Source organism: Nematolebias whitei, chromosome 13 (assembly GCF_014905685.2).
Source record: "Nematolebias whitei isolate Nwh7 chromosome 13, NemWhi1, whole genome shotgun sequence".
NCBI lineage: Eukaryota > Metazoa > Chordata > Actinopteri > Cyprinodontiformes > Rivulidae > Nematolebias > Nematolebias whitei.
This window is the reverse complement of record NC_056510.1, coordinates 28,805,374-28,819,358: the sequence shown is the minus strand read 5'-3', so window position 1 is coordinate 28,819,358 and position 13,985 is coordinate 28,805,374. Positions and strand designations below refer to the sequence as shown.

At 38.6% G+C, this 13,985-nt stretch overlaps 2 protein-coding genes across 2 annotated transcripts in view; both read left to right on the top strand.

Annotated features, from left to right (window-relative positions):
* senp7 (SUMO specific peptidase 7) overlaps nt 1-3,640 on the top strand; it is a 57,362-nt gene extending 53,722 nt beyond the window's left edge. Inside the window, exons 20-22 of the mRNA XM_037686576.1 lie at nt 2,993-3,061; nt 3,139-3,289; nt 3,441-3,640. Of these exons, the coding sequence (XP_037542504.1) occupies nt 2,993-3,061; nt 3,139-3,289; nt 3,441-3,596 (376 nt within the window). The 3' untranslated portion in view covers nt 3,597-3,640. The remainder of the gene's footprint in view (nt 1-2,992; nt 3,062-3,138; nt 3,290-3,440) is intronic.
* A 3,554-nt stretch (nt 3,641-7,194) lies between these two features.
* LOC119419369 (interphotoreceptor matrix proteoglycan 2) lies at nt 7,195-13,734 on the top strand. Its single transcript, XM_037686678.1, has 6 exons — nt 7,195-7,407; nt 9,324-9,490; nt 9,596-9,621; nt 13,075-13,121; nt 13,425-13,465; nt 13,567-13,734. The coding sequence occupies exons 1-6, from the start codon at nt 7,200-7,202 to the stop codon at nt 13,732-13,734; spliced, it is 657 nt and encodes a 218-aa protein (XP_037542606.1). The 5' UTR covers nt 7,195-7,199.
* The last annotated feature ends 251 nt before the right edge of the window (nt 13,735-13,985 follow it).

The following is a 13,985-nucleotide window of genomic DNA, read 5'->3' as shown; positions in this document are numbered from 1 at the left end:
ACCTGACTTAACTTTTTTACGTCATTCATCCATCCATCCATCCATCCATCCATCCATTATATTTTACCCGCTTCTTCCTTTTTTTGGGTCACGAGGGTCGCCTGTGCCCATATCCAGCAGTCACTGTGCGAGGGGTGGGGGACACCCTGGACAGGTCTCCAGTCCATCACAGGGACACATAGAGACAAACGAGACAAACATTCACTCTCTCACTCACACCTAGAGACAATTTAGAGTTACCAATCAGTCTAACATGCATGTTTTTGGTCTGTGGGAGGAAACTGGAGTACCCGGAGAACCCATGCACTCGGAAAGGTCCCCGGGCCGGGATTTGAACCGAGGTAACCTGCTCGCTGAGAGACAGCGGCTGTACCAGTTGCGCCACCGTGCTGCCCGCTTGTTTTATAAAAATTTTAAAATTTTAAATTGTTTCAAATCCATTCATAGGACCTGACTTAACTTTTTTACGTCATTCATTGTGTTTCGTTTCTGTTTGGCTGATGTTCTGAAGTCGAACAACAACCGCATCATGTTCACGTACACCACAGACACGAAGCAGACGTGCTCATTTGAGAGTAACTTAAAACTTTGCTCTTATGTCCCAGATTGCTAGTTTTGTTTGTGCTTTTTTTATTGATTAGTGCACAACAATGTTTATTTTTTAACCGTTCTACAGTATCTTCTAAGTGAAGCTGAGAGAGGGCATATTTAGAAACGTACTGTTATTGTCTTATCTTAAGATAATGAGATGGGGGTGAGTAGTGGTGCAGAGGTTAGAGAAGGTGGGCTTGTGATTGGGAAGTTGCCAGTTCGGAACCCCTGACCATTACATCAAAATTTGGGTGGGAAAGGTGACTGACATCTAACTCCACCCTCTGGGCCTTTGAGCAAGGCACTTAGCTCCCCATCGGCTCCTCGACTGCCCTAGATGGCAGCCCTCTGCTCTACATGTGGCTTGTGGTAGCTCAGTGGTCGATGGTTGTGTCAGGAAGGCCATTCAACGTGAAGCAAAATGCCAGATGTTAATGTGGGTTTATCGCTGTGGTGACTCCTGAAGGAGGAACAACAACAACAAAAAAACAAATCTTGATAATGAGTTATTATCTCAACTGAAAGTATTTGCTTTTTTGTAAGAATTGGTTAATATATTTAGTCATGTTGGCCAAGAATGAGTTTCTGTGTAATAACTAATCAGACATTTGTTTATCAGAAATTAGGAGATTTAAATGATCCAAGCTGAATTTGTGACCTTGGAGATCATCATTCATCACTGATCAACGTAATATTGTAGATCAACTCCAAATGTCACGACAATGATACTGGATAATGGAGCTAGGGCCGAACAATTAATTGCATTTGCGATAATATTGTGATATGATAAAACAAGATCTTCTAATCGCAAAGGCTGCGATTTGACTGGTCACGTGATCTGGTTATGTGACTTGCGAGTGAGCGGCGGAGCAAAGCAGAGCAGGAGAAGTCAACACTGCGCTTTAACCGGTTGCACAATGGCATAAGACGCGACAGAAGCTGACACATCTGAAAGTTTGGTGCCAAAGAGGAGCAGCACGTCCGTTGTTTGGAAGTATTTGGTTTATAAAAGAGAAGACTCTGCACAACAACATGCACTGTGCAGATCCTGCCCTGCTGCTGCTGCTACCACTCGAGGTAACACCATGAATCTTTATCAACACTTACGACACGCAGAAATAACTCGAGCAATAACGGAGTTCATGGCGAAAGACATGATGCCCATTAATATAGTGGCCAAGCCTGGATTTACAGCTTTGGTAAACACAATGGATAAGAGGTACAGAATGCCCTCCTGAACACATTTTAGCCAAGTTGCCATCTCAGAGCTACTGTATGTGAATAAATGCAGAAACAGAGTTGCAGCGGAGCTGAAAACAGTGGAGTCTTTCACAACTGAAACAGATTTATGGCTTGTGTTCGTTGAAAAATACACGAGAAGAAGACATTGTAAAATAATCACATATTAAATCACAATTGCAATATTGAGGTAAAAAAAAAAACACAATTAGAATGTTTTCTAAAATCGTTCAGCCCTAAATGAAACGTGCACCACATGAACCAAGCAGCTATAATAATCATCTTAAACAAACAAGGTTTGTTCTCATGGGACAAATCTATCTTGAAGAGAGATCGTCTTCAGAAAAATGAAATCAAAGCTAATAATAATGGTCGGCAGCTGTGGTTCCACATCCAACACAACACATTTTAGTTTATTTACTTGATATTAGTGAATGAAAACAAGCTGAATGTACACATTCTTTTAAGTAAAACTTAAAATAAAAAGCTGCTTCACATATGCTAGACCTCTGGATACAAACTGTGTATTTTACTTGCATTTGCTTTTGTACTACAGTAGTCCCTCATTTATCGCAGGGGTTACATTCTGGACACTGTCCCCCCCACCCCCACCCAAAGGTGGAAGTGGAAATCTGCGAAGTAGAAACAACACCAAAACAGTTCAGTCAACTAATAAATTTAAATCAACTAAAGCAAAAGTTGATTTAGCAACAGTTCCACTCTACTTAAGATTTCAAGTTGAGTGAGTAGTAATGGCTTTTTACTCACCAGCAGAACACAGCTCAGTTCTGGTTCGGCAGACCAACCCAGCCTTGGTCTGGTTCTGATCGGCTCTCTGCATCCACTGTAAGAACAGAACTTTTTCCGATAGGATTAAAACTTTCCCTCCAGCAGAAAGCAGCTTTGCCTTCTGGGTAATGTAGTCCTTTAGACTGACGCTACAGTGCAAGCTTATTGAGAGAAAACTACAAAATATTTTTGTTTATTGTTTGTCATGTACAATCTTACAGTACTGTACTTTGAAAAACCGCAAAAGAACGAGTCCGCAAAAGTCGAACAGTGAAATAGCGAGGGACTACTGTATTACAAAAATTGAAGAAGGCAACGCAAACCAGATTTTGGACTTCCAGCTCTGACTTCCAGCCGTCTTTTCTCTCTGCAGGCCGTGCATTCTCATCATGGATTCCCTCAAACTATCTCTTCATGAGCGAGTTTTCAAACTTATACGAGAGTAAGTATGGTACTTTTAAACGACCTGGTTGTTTTGTGTTTGCTTGTGTGTTGAGATGGCACGTGTGTGTGTTTCAGGTACTTGCAGTCAGAATGGGAGGCCCGTCGTGGATCTTCACGAGACTTTGGTCCTGATCAGATGAAAAGCTCGCACTGCAAAGTTCCACTTCAGGACAACAGCAGCGACTGCGGCCTTTACCTTCTTCAGTATGTTGAGTGTTTTTTAAAGGTAAACGATTTCTCCCTTTTTAAACCATCCTTTGATGTCTTAAAAATGTATACATTAAAAACAACTGCACATGTTGGCTTCACCTAAAACAGCACAGATTTATTACGGCATGTCCATAAAAGAGATAATTGATTGTTTCTTTTATTTTCAGGACCCCATAGTGCACTTTGACCTGCCTCTTCATCTTCAAAAGTGGTTCCCACGGCAACTGGTCCGAAAGAAACGAGATGAAATCCGGGATCTGATCCTAAACCTTTACCGACATCAGAACCTAGATAATGTAGAGAATAAGAAGCCCCCCTGCTGAGTGCACCACGTTCCTGTAGTTCTTCTACAGCCCTGCTCATACTGAGCAACAGATCAGTCTGTTTGAACTGAAACTAGTTCCTTTAAGTCCGATCAGTTTAGTTCCCATCATCAAAACACACCACCCTTTGTGTAGGTCCTGTGACTGAATAAGACTGAGCAGACGAGCAAAACATTAAATTGAATCTACACCCTCAAATGTTCGTATATCCCAAGATGTTTTTTTAAATTGTTGGTTGTTTTTAGGATGATTAGATCTTTTCTGAAGATAACAGAATTTGCATCTAAAGTTGCAAACCACGTATTGTTTTGACTTGGGAAAGTTAAAAATATAGAAAATAGCAGGATTATGAACATGTTTAGTTGAGTTTATCAGTTCTGTTGACATTCGTTTTCAGAGTATCAGATCAAAGTAGCGTTCTGTTGCATCGCTACGTTTCACTGAGATAAACTCTTGATTCTGTAGAAACATTCTCTGTTTTAAAACGTGTTTTAAAAAGTTTGACAACTGTCACTAACTTTATTCTGATTGTAGCTGAATTTATGTTTTATACAAATTCCAAGACACTGTTGCTCAATGTGTTTGACGAATAACAGGAAGCCCCTCCCCTTCCCTATTTTTTTTTTAACAGTAGATTTAGAAATGTATTTATTTTTAACAAACTCAAAGATTAGTGTTGAACATAAACATGTTTCATGGAGTTTGCTAAACAAAAACAAAACCTATTTAAGACCCATCATCACCGTCAATTCTGTCCTTTTCTACTACTTTGTAAATTTCTTAACAGAGCGCTGTTAAAACTTTTTGTTTTTATGGTAATGATTATTTTGATACAAAATAATGTTTTCAGTGCATTTTTTAAGTTGTTTTTTTAGAAATTGTATTGATTGAACAGCAGTGAAGTAATTCCAAAATGCATAAAGTTTTAAATATGAATTAAAACTTGTAGAACATCATTTGCCAACTTGTGTTTATGATACTAGAGAAGAAAACAGGAATATTTTTATATATAGCTCACTAAAAATGCCTACTGTGTCTTTCTTGGGCATTAAAAAGTTTTATTTGGAGACATGTTGACATTGATGTGCTTTGCCAGTGTAGTATTTCATGAGTGTTGGATGGTTAGCTCAAATATATTTAGTTTCAGATCCCCTCACTGGCTTCATAATCGACTTATCTCTACACCAGTCAACTACAGAACACTGTCATGTTGCCCAATGTTTATATTCATGTGGTTTGTGTGTCATGTGGTTATAATTATATTTGAAGCAGAAAAGTTCAGCTTCAGTGACTTGTGTTATTTCATATTAATTCAATTGAATTCAGTTTATTTTTATAGCACGAGGACCAAAACATGCATGTTAGGCTGCCTTCAGGCCCGGCCTCCCTTTCAAAAGAGATCTGTGATCTCAGTGGGATTTACCTGGTTAAATAAAGGTTACAGAAACTGTCTCAGGGCACTGAACAGAAACATTCACATACATATAAAGCTACATAAAGTTACAGTATCTATCTAAGGAAGCCATCAGACTCATTGAATCTTCACTTCGTCGTAGTCTCCCATCCTGAGCAAGCATAAAGGCAACAATGGAAAGGAACAAAAAAATCCCTTTTAACAGGAAGAAACCTCCAGCAGAACCAGGCTCAGTGACCATCTGCTTCATCCAGAGAAGGGAGGGATTGGATCCAGTAAGTCATGGTGCAGAGTGTTAGAACAATGTTAACGAGCTGCGTGCCTTAAGTCTACATGAAAATCATGCAGCCAAGAACAACACTGGCTGTACTATGTTAGATTTACTATGCACATGTAATGCGTGCAAAAAATTTCTACCATGCACTTTGAACGCAGACTGCAGGTTTACTTGAGGTTCCTGGATTCTTCAAAAGTAGTTTGGGAGGCAGAGCTTTCAGTTATCAGGCTTCTCTTTTGTGGACCAGATTCCAGTTTTTGTCTGCGAGGCTGACACATTTACTTTTACATTAAGCTTAAGTCCTTCCTTTTTGATAAATCCTATATTTAGGGTTGCTTGGGTTTCCTGAGCTATCCCCTAGTTATGCTGCTATAGGCTCAGACTACTGGAGGACAACTTGGCCACATTTCCTCCAATTAATAGTTACAAATTAATACAAATGAAGTTTGTATTTGTAATTATTTCTATCTTAACATGTTTTTTGTCTTTCCTCCTATAGATAGTACACCTGGACCTGCCGTATTGTGTCCGTTTCTACTTCCTGTCCTCTCAAACCCTAGCCATTGACATGGTTCAAAAGATAAGTCTTTTGGACAGGTGCAGACTTTGATTAGCTTAATGTTAGGCTCAGTGAATGGAAGTGGCTCTGATATTTTTATGTACATATTCTTAGCATCATATTCATGCACACACTTTAGAGTTGTTGTCTACTTTGGCAGCTTTATGGGGACCAAAACAAGTTTTGATGGGCTCTATCTGTCCTGGAGGCTGCTTGTTGATTTAGCCTACCTATCAGAACAGAATACACTGAGATCATTAGAGATTTAAATATTCCATGGATGGATCTGATTTACGGTTATATGTGGCTTCTAAAGGTAATGGTTAAAGTTTCCAACCGAAGGTGGTGAATACGTTTGCACACATCACTTCGGTTTTATAGTTTAAAAAGGACCAAGTACTTTCTCTAACTATAATAAGTCTGACACTTGTTGCTGTCATATCTAGAGATAGGATTGATTTTATTGTGATGTTAGTTAAAACTGCGTCTTGTCTTAAAAATGCCGTAACAACTAGATCATTTGCTCGTTGCTACACGTTTATTATTTTACCATAATTCTCATTTCCTGTATCCTTTTGTTGAAGGGCCATGTTTCAGTTGGACTGATGTCAGCTTTGTGAATTATCTGAGAAGATGTGCACCACTTCATGACAGTTCTTCAACAGAGTGACCACAGTTCATGTGCTTGCTCTAAAAGTCAAAGGTTACGATGAACAGTGAACACATTAAAGACCAGTAAACTTCCCAACCTGTATCATCAGTTCCCACACTGCTTACTGGTTTGCTTTGTTTTTTTAGTTATTCTTCTTGTTTTGATTTCATCCCTGCTAAGTGCCCTCCCTTTATACTGTTGCTCCAGTAACTTCTAGGCGAGCCTTTCTAACAGGCTTAAAGTAAACTGGATTAGAGGGCATTAAAAAGTCCCCCTCTCTCCCTCTCCTTACACACCATCTGCCCATCTACCTGAGTCAGGAGCTAGACTCCCTCTGCTGTGATTTACACCTTTTTACAGCTGCAGAGGGAGACGGATTGTACTGTCAAATGTTTTCTTATCAATATTTTTTGCAGCTGGAGAATTCTAAGCTATGCCAACTTGCAAGCTGCTCTTACATTACTTGAGAGGAAACACAAATCTGCTTGATCCTTTTCCGAGTCCTCGGATTTAAGCACGATTTAACATGAGCAACACATCCCGGAGAAGTCTTTTCTGCTCTGCTCTCTTGAGTTTAGTGGTCATATTTCTGGACAGGCAGACAGGTATGTATCAGTGGATAATCTATTCAGTCTTTTTTCTTACTTTTTGAATTGATTATTGTTGTTTGTGTCAAAGCTGCAACGCTGGAAGGCTCCTCCATGGGAGACCCAGGTCGGCCTTACTTTCAGGAGCCTGAGGCTTTTCCGCACATCATTCGAGTGTCTGATGTGAAGGCGTCTTATGAAAGCCACGCGGTTATGTCTCGACAAAAAAGGAACATCTTTTTTCAGAGTGGACTCAGGCTGTGTGGGAAAGAGACCACTGAGCAAGTTGTTTCGCACCATCTCAGTTACTTTCATCTCAGAGGTAAGATTCAAATCGAGCAAAACGCGAGGCCAGCAGCAATGAGAAAAGTCCTTTATTAAATGGTACATTGTCCTCTGTGTGCTAAAAGTTAACTCCTGAATGAAATGATGTTTACCTTTGCTGCATAATGAGATCTACCTGTGTTCTGGGTTAGATCTAGTCCACGGGTAGGGGATCTACCCGTGTCCGGTGTCAGTGAGCATCTACATGGACACTGGTAACAGGTTTTTAGTAGAGCATGGTTTTCAGATGGGAGTGTGGCCTACTCACTGGGCCATTTTACTTTATTTTAAAATTTATTCTCGTTTGTTTGTTGTGCTTCTTTCAAAGCGTTCACACAGAGCTAGTCAAAATCCCTCACCCAGTATTGCTACACATTCTTAAAAAGTATAGAATTTGTTTTTTGTGTTTTCCAGTTCTGGATCAGTATCGAGAAAAGAAAACCGTATAGAAAAAGGTCTCAAGATTTTCAACTAAAAAATTCCAGGAGCAGAGTATTTTTCTACAATAATTGTCAGTTCATCTACCATTTCAAGCCTCAAATTTCTGTTTAGTCATCTGTATCTTAGTCTTTGAGTTTCTGACTCAGATGCAGAGACTCGGACGTTCTTAAATAACTGTGGATCAGAAGGTACGATAGTTTGACATGGTTACAATCTTCTCTTATTGATCATGTGGCTTTAGACAAGACCATGGACCCAAAGTTACTTCCAATAAGAGCACCTTGAATGACATATTACTGCATTTCTTTCTGAAGCAGTTTGCAGAGTGTGAAGTGGCTGCGATAAGAATCCTCAAAAGTTAGAGGCCATGGTCCTCGACCAGAAATGGAAAGCCCTCTCCGGGTCGAGGGAGAGTCTTTGCCTCCAATGGAGGAGTTTACGTGTCTGGGTGTGTTTATGAGTGATAGTAGGATGGAGCGGGAGATGGAACGACAGGTTGGGGCTTCGTCCTTAGAAATGAGGTCAGTTGTGGTGAAGAAAGAGTTGAGTTGAAAGGCAAAGCTCTTGATTTAACAGTTTGTCTTTGTTCCAACCCTCATCTATTGTCACGAGGTTTGGATCATGACCGAAAGAACAAGATTTTGGACATTATTTTTTGGCTACTACCTTCTGTAGGGGTCGCTACATTGAGTGAACTTGCATGAAAGATTTGGCAATTGTTTTACGCCGGATTCCCTTCCTGACAACCTGGGCTTGAAATTTCAACCCCAGGATTACAAGGCTGTGGCATTTAACCGCTGAGCTACCGTTTCCTTCATAGGGTGGCCAGGCTTAACCTTAGACAAAGGGTGAGGAGCTCCGTCATCCAGGGTGCTTGGAGTAGAGCAGCTGCTTCTTCGCATTCAAGTTGATCTGGTTTGGGCTTCTGATTAGGATGCTTCCTGGACGCCTTCCTTTGGAAATTTTCTGGGCATGTCCCAATGGAAAGAAGCTTTGGAGTAAACCCAGAACTCTTCTCTAGCCTGAGAACACCTAGGACCCCCCAGGAGAAGCTGGAGAGTGTCGCTGAGGAGAGGGATGTCTGGGTTTCTCTCCAAGACCTGTTGCCTCCATGACCTAAGTCAGAGCTCAGTATTTGACCAGTGACCTAAAACTCTACAACCTTATCTTGATAACAGAATATGTCCACACTTAATTTTCAACCTCCTGTGCACCTGTTTTAGTTTATGACTGTGTTTCAACTCACATTTAAAGATGATCATTAACACCTGTTTGGTATAAACACTTGCAGTTAAATTCCTGATTTTGTTTAAGGGCACCTAGAAGACTCAATGATATACAGGCACACTGTAATTACTCTTAATATTAATCTGATTAAAATTCCTACAAATAAACATAATTTAAGAGTATTACCAAGGAAGCAAGCTCTGCAGGTTTAGTTTATGAAGGTAATGGTGTCCGTTGTCTGACCAGTGTGCCAGGAGACCATATGGGAGGCTTTCAAAATCTTCTGGGACCGAGTACCAGAGCAAGAGGAATACCAAAGATGGATGAACCAGTGCCAGGAGGATGCAGTCACTGCACGAGATATCGGCAGCTACTTTAGTCAATCAGAGGAGCATCAGGCTCTGGTAAAATGGGTGAGTAGAAAACTGATTATCTAATACAAGTGGAAATCTGATCACAGTAAATTTCCACGCAGGACGGCTTATATCAGAGTTTATAACACTGTTCTGTGTTTCCAGAGAATCTCACATTCAGGTTCTCAAAGGTAAAGGACACTCTCCACTTGTTACCTGTGTAACATTTCACAGAAACTTTTGCTATCTCAAGACGTCTGTGTTTTGTAAATGTGCCATTCTCCCCACTATCTGTAGTGAGCCCACCAAGTCCTGGCAGCATATGTGCAGGTGAGGTTGTTAAAGTTCTTCAACCTTACCTGTTCATATTCCTACTAATCAGCAATCAAACGTGACTTTAGAGCTCTCACCTTTGATATGATTGGATCTGTGTTCCATTTTAATAGTCTTAGTTATAGAAGCCAGTGATATGTTTCAGCTCCCTCTAGACCGGATCAACTTTTTGGGTGTTATTTTATACTTTTAAATTAATTTCCACAAAAACAACAAAATGAATTGGAACAAGGGATAGAAAATAAATTTATTCAGTCAGGAAATACTGCATGATACAACGTATCAATGTTCCCAATGCTATACATAAAACCAACAGGAAAAAAAAGAATAAAAAAAAGGAAGTACAATCATAAGAAAAATAACATCTGTCATTCCTAAGGTTTTATGTGTCAGGAGAAAATAAAATGGATCTTTACCACATTTTAAAATATTCAAATTTTATCTCAAGTGTACAAAAACACAAAGCAGATTTTACTTTATGATTTATTAAACAAAAACGAAGCCAAAATGGAAAATATGTGTGATAAACTAAGTCCACCACATAATCCAACAGCTTGCCCTTTTAGCAGAAATAACTTAAAGTAGTTATTTTCTGAAGGACTTTATCAGTTTCTCCGCGTTGTGGGATAATTTTGACCCACTTTTCTTTACAATGTTTAGTTTGTTGATGCTTGCAGACTTTGTTCTGCACAGCTCCCTTAAGGTGCTGCCACCGCATTTCAATCAGACAGAGGTCTGGATTTTGATTGTTTTTCTTTTTCTGTTGTAGATTTGCTGCTGTGTTTGGGATCATTTCCCAGTTTGGTCCAAGCTTTAGCTGTCAGACAGATGGCCTCACATTTGACTCAGAATATTTTGCTCTGCAGAGGACAGACTGAAAGGTGCTCAGGTCCTGTGGCTGTGAAACAATCCCAAACTATCAGACCTCCACCACTGGGAGTTGGTATGAGGTGTTAGTGATAGCACACTGCGTTTGGTTTTCTCCAAACATGATGCTGCACATTTAGGGTAAACATCTGGACTCATCAGTGCAAACAACATTGTTGCAGAAATGTGGTTAATTCAGGTTCATTTCCACAAACTAAGTTCTTCTGACATATCTTTCAGTCTACAAGTGTTCAGGGCAATTTTATACTGACTCATTTGTACAGGAAATTTAACTTTTAACACGTTAACTGATGCCTGTACAGTCTGATATATAGCTCTTGAGTTTTTGCGCCTTTTCTGAGCATTGCACGGTCTGATTATGCTGGAATCTCCAATTCAAGGAAGACGGCAGCTGTCGTAAATGTTTTCCACTTGTGAGTAATCTTTTTCCCTGTAGAATGGTGGATTATTAGGAAATTACATTTAATCTCTCCCAGACTGATGAGCAAAACCCGTTCCTTCTCAAAGGTCATGGTTCAGATTTTTCCTCCTTGGCATTGTGTTACAACACATCTTTATGGGTCAGAGCAGTAAACTGCGACGGGGGACAAAGAGTGTAAGGAGCGGGAAATTGGAAAAACCTTCTGTCTTTTTGTCATTCTTGTGAGCTTGATAACAAAAATAAGTGAGATACCAACTTCCATTTTGGCGTATGGCTGTACCTTGGCCTGAGAAAGGTCAATCGAAAATTTGGTTGCCATGTCAAAATCCAAGATGGCCACCTCCATATATTTATGTATGACAATGCTTTCTAGTTTTTATATTGATAAAAATATAGTTTCCTGAAATGATTAGGGAGACTGGTGGAGTGGCCAAAGATTAATCTATTGTGCCCAAAGCCACCACTGGCCACCCTCTGGCTCTGCCAATGCGCTCACTGGTGGATAAAATTGCTCCCTTCACTTGCCAGGATCTGTCCTTCTGCGTCACATTAAATAGGCTAAAGACAAAAAACTATCTCTCTTTTCCCACTTGAAAATCGTCCATCTCGACAACTACAATCATTCACTATCAAATCCCTCAGCGACCCCCAGAAACCCCCCAGAATTGAAGCAGGGTGGCTTTATGTCTCATGAATGTATTCAAGCAAATAAAAACACAGAATTGTACAAACTTGAAATCTAAAATGCCACAAAGATGCATTTTAGTTTTGAAAAATAAATAAGCAAAAAGCAAGACATTTCTAACAAACACAAATGTGATAAAATGACACAAAATAGATTTTTTATTTTTAGTTATATAAACTGTACTAAAGATTTGACCCATTTTCCCCATATATCTGTTATTTTGTATGATATTTTATTGTTCTACTCGGTCTATTACATAAAGGTAAAATATGTTGTAGATGAGTATGGGGTGCTGTTTGTAAAGTTATACAGTCAAAAATCAACAGCAATATTTTGGTTTATTTAGCCTTTGATAAGAAAATAATAGCTTTTTTTTTTTCAAAGTCATATTTTCACCAAGTTATTCATAGATTTATAACTGTCACAATTCCAAACCAAATATTTAGTTTTCAAACTAAATACTTAACTTGTAAGTTAAATATTTAGTTAGTAAACTAAGTATTTAGATGTAAATTAAATATTTAATTTCCAAGCTATAAATTTATTTTCAACACTAAACACTTAATTTCCAAACTAAATATTTAGGTCTGAGCTAAATATTTAGTTAGCAAATTAAATATTTATTTTGGAAATTAAATGTTTAGCTTGGAAAATAAATATTTAGGTCTGAGCTAAATATTTATTTAGCAAATTAAATATTTAGTTTAGGAATCAAATGTTTAATGTAGAACATAAATGTTTAGTTTGGAAATTAACTATTTAGCTTGGACAATAAATATTTGGTTTAGAAATTAAATGTTTAGTTTTGAAAATGATTATTTAGCTTGGAAATTAAATATTTAATTTACACCTAAATATTTAGTTTACTAAATATTTAACTTGCAAGTTAAGCATTTAATTTTTAAACTAAATATTTAGCTTGTAAATTAAATGTTTAGTTTGGAACTATGACATTTATAAATGTATGAATAACATGATGAATATATATATATATCAAATATATATTTTGAAAAACAAAACAAAACATTTTTTTTCTTATTAAAGGCTAAATAAACCAAAAATATTGCTGTAATTTTTTTTTGGACTGTGTAACTTTACAAATGGCACCCCATAGATAAGACTGCTTGCTATCTAATATTGAGGCTGTTCGTCTTTTTTTTTTTTTTTACATTTTTCTCATATATTAAACACCCCCAAAAAGTTAACCCTTAAAATGGTATATGCATCTCCATTCACTGTTGTTTAACTTGCAAACACTTTCTCACAGTGTTGTAATGTGACATCAGGAAAGTTCAAAATGTGTTTTATGTTTCTCAGCTCACCAACGTCAGCAAGTCCAGCAGCTGTTGATGCTCCTGAGCTGGGTCAGTTTCACTCCTAATCACACTGTTCATGAACAATAACGTTAGCAAATTCTCCAAGCTTGATCACTTTTTGTGCACAAATTGTTTCTGACGCAGAGTCCGTCTGTTCAAATGGATTTTTTTGTGTTTGTTTTTCATTTCTGGTTCCAAACTGTGTCAAACTTTGTGTTTTACATTACGTGTGAGCCAACTAGGACAATCTAACTCACCCCACTTTCAGACCATTGACCAAAGATTTTAGATTAAATTCACTTAACTAAATAATAAATTCACTTTTTTTAATACATAAACTCGACCATGCAGAGGATACAGAAAAGGAGGATGCAGCTCCCGTCTCACCAGAGGTAAGTCCAGTGAGTCACACACACACACGCTGTTGATGCATTCTAAATGTGTGTGCGTGTGCTCTCCTACATTGAAACTGTGTTTTTCTCTCATGGCACAGCTATCCAATGAAATCACCATGCAGCCTAGCAGCACCACCGTGTTGGAGCAGGTGGTGGAGCTGAGCATCCTCCTGACGGGAGAGATTTTCAGTGATGACCTCAATGATCCAGCCAGCCTCAAGTTCCAGACGCTCAGCAGACATCTTGCTGAAAAGGTTCCTCTTTAGCTCCTTCTGCTTCTGCCTGCCACTTTTATTTCCCCCATAGTTCTCCCCTGCCTTGACATTTGTATGAGTCCACATTAACATGCTACAAAATAATAAGCATTGCATGCTGGGTTATCTCTTGTTGAACACTCGAACCCAAAAACCTTGCTCAAAGTTCACATATTATGTAATGCACAGTTGGTGAAAGAACATTTTCAAAAGCTTTAAGAAAATTCTTTGAATACATAAATTGTTGCACATGCATGCATTTG

What these genes read in the sequence shown, in the direction of transcription:
- LOC119419369 (XM_037686678.1), top strand. Translation starts at nt 7,200, where the DNA reads ATGGGAGACCCAGGTCGGCCTTACTTTCAGGAGCCTGAGGCTTTTCCG. An exon ending in ATCAGGCTCTGGTAAAATGG is followed by an intron (nt 9,491 to 9,595) that starts GTGAGTAGAAAA and finishes CTGTGTTTCCAG; the next exon opens with AGAATCTCACATTCAGGTTC. An exon ending in CAGCTCCCGTCTCACCAGAG is followed by an intron (nt 13,466 to 13,566) that starts GTAAGTCCAGTG and finishes CTCATGGCACAG; the next exon opens with CTATCCAATGAAATCACCAT.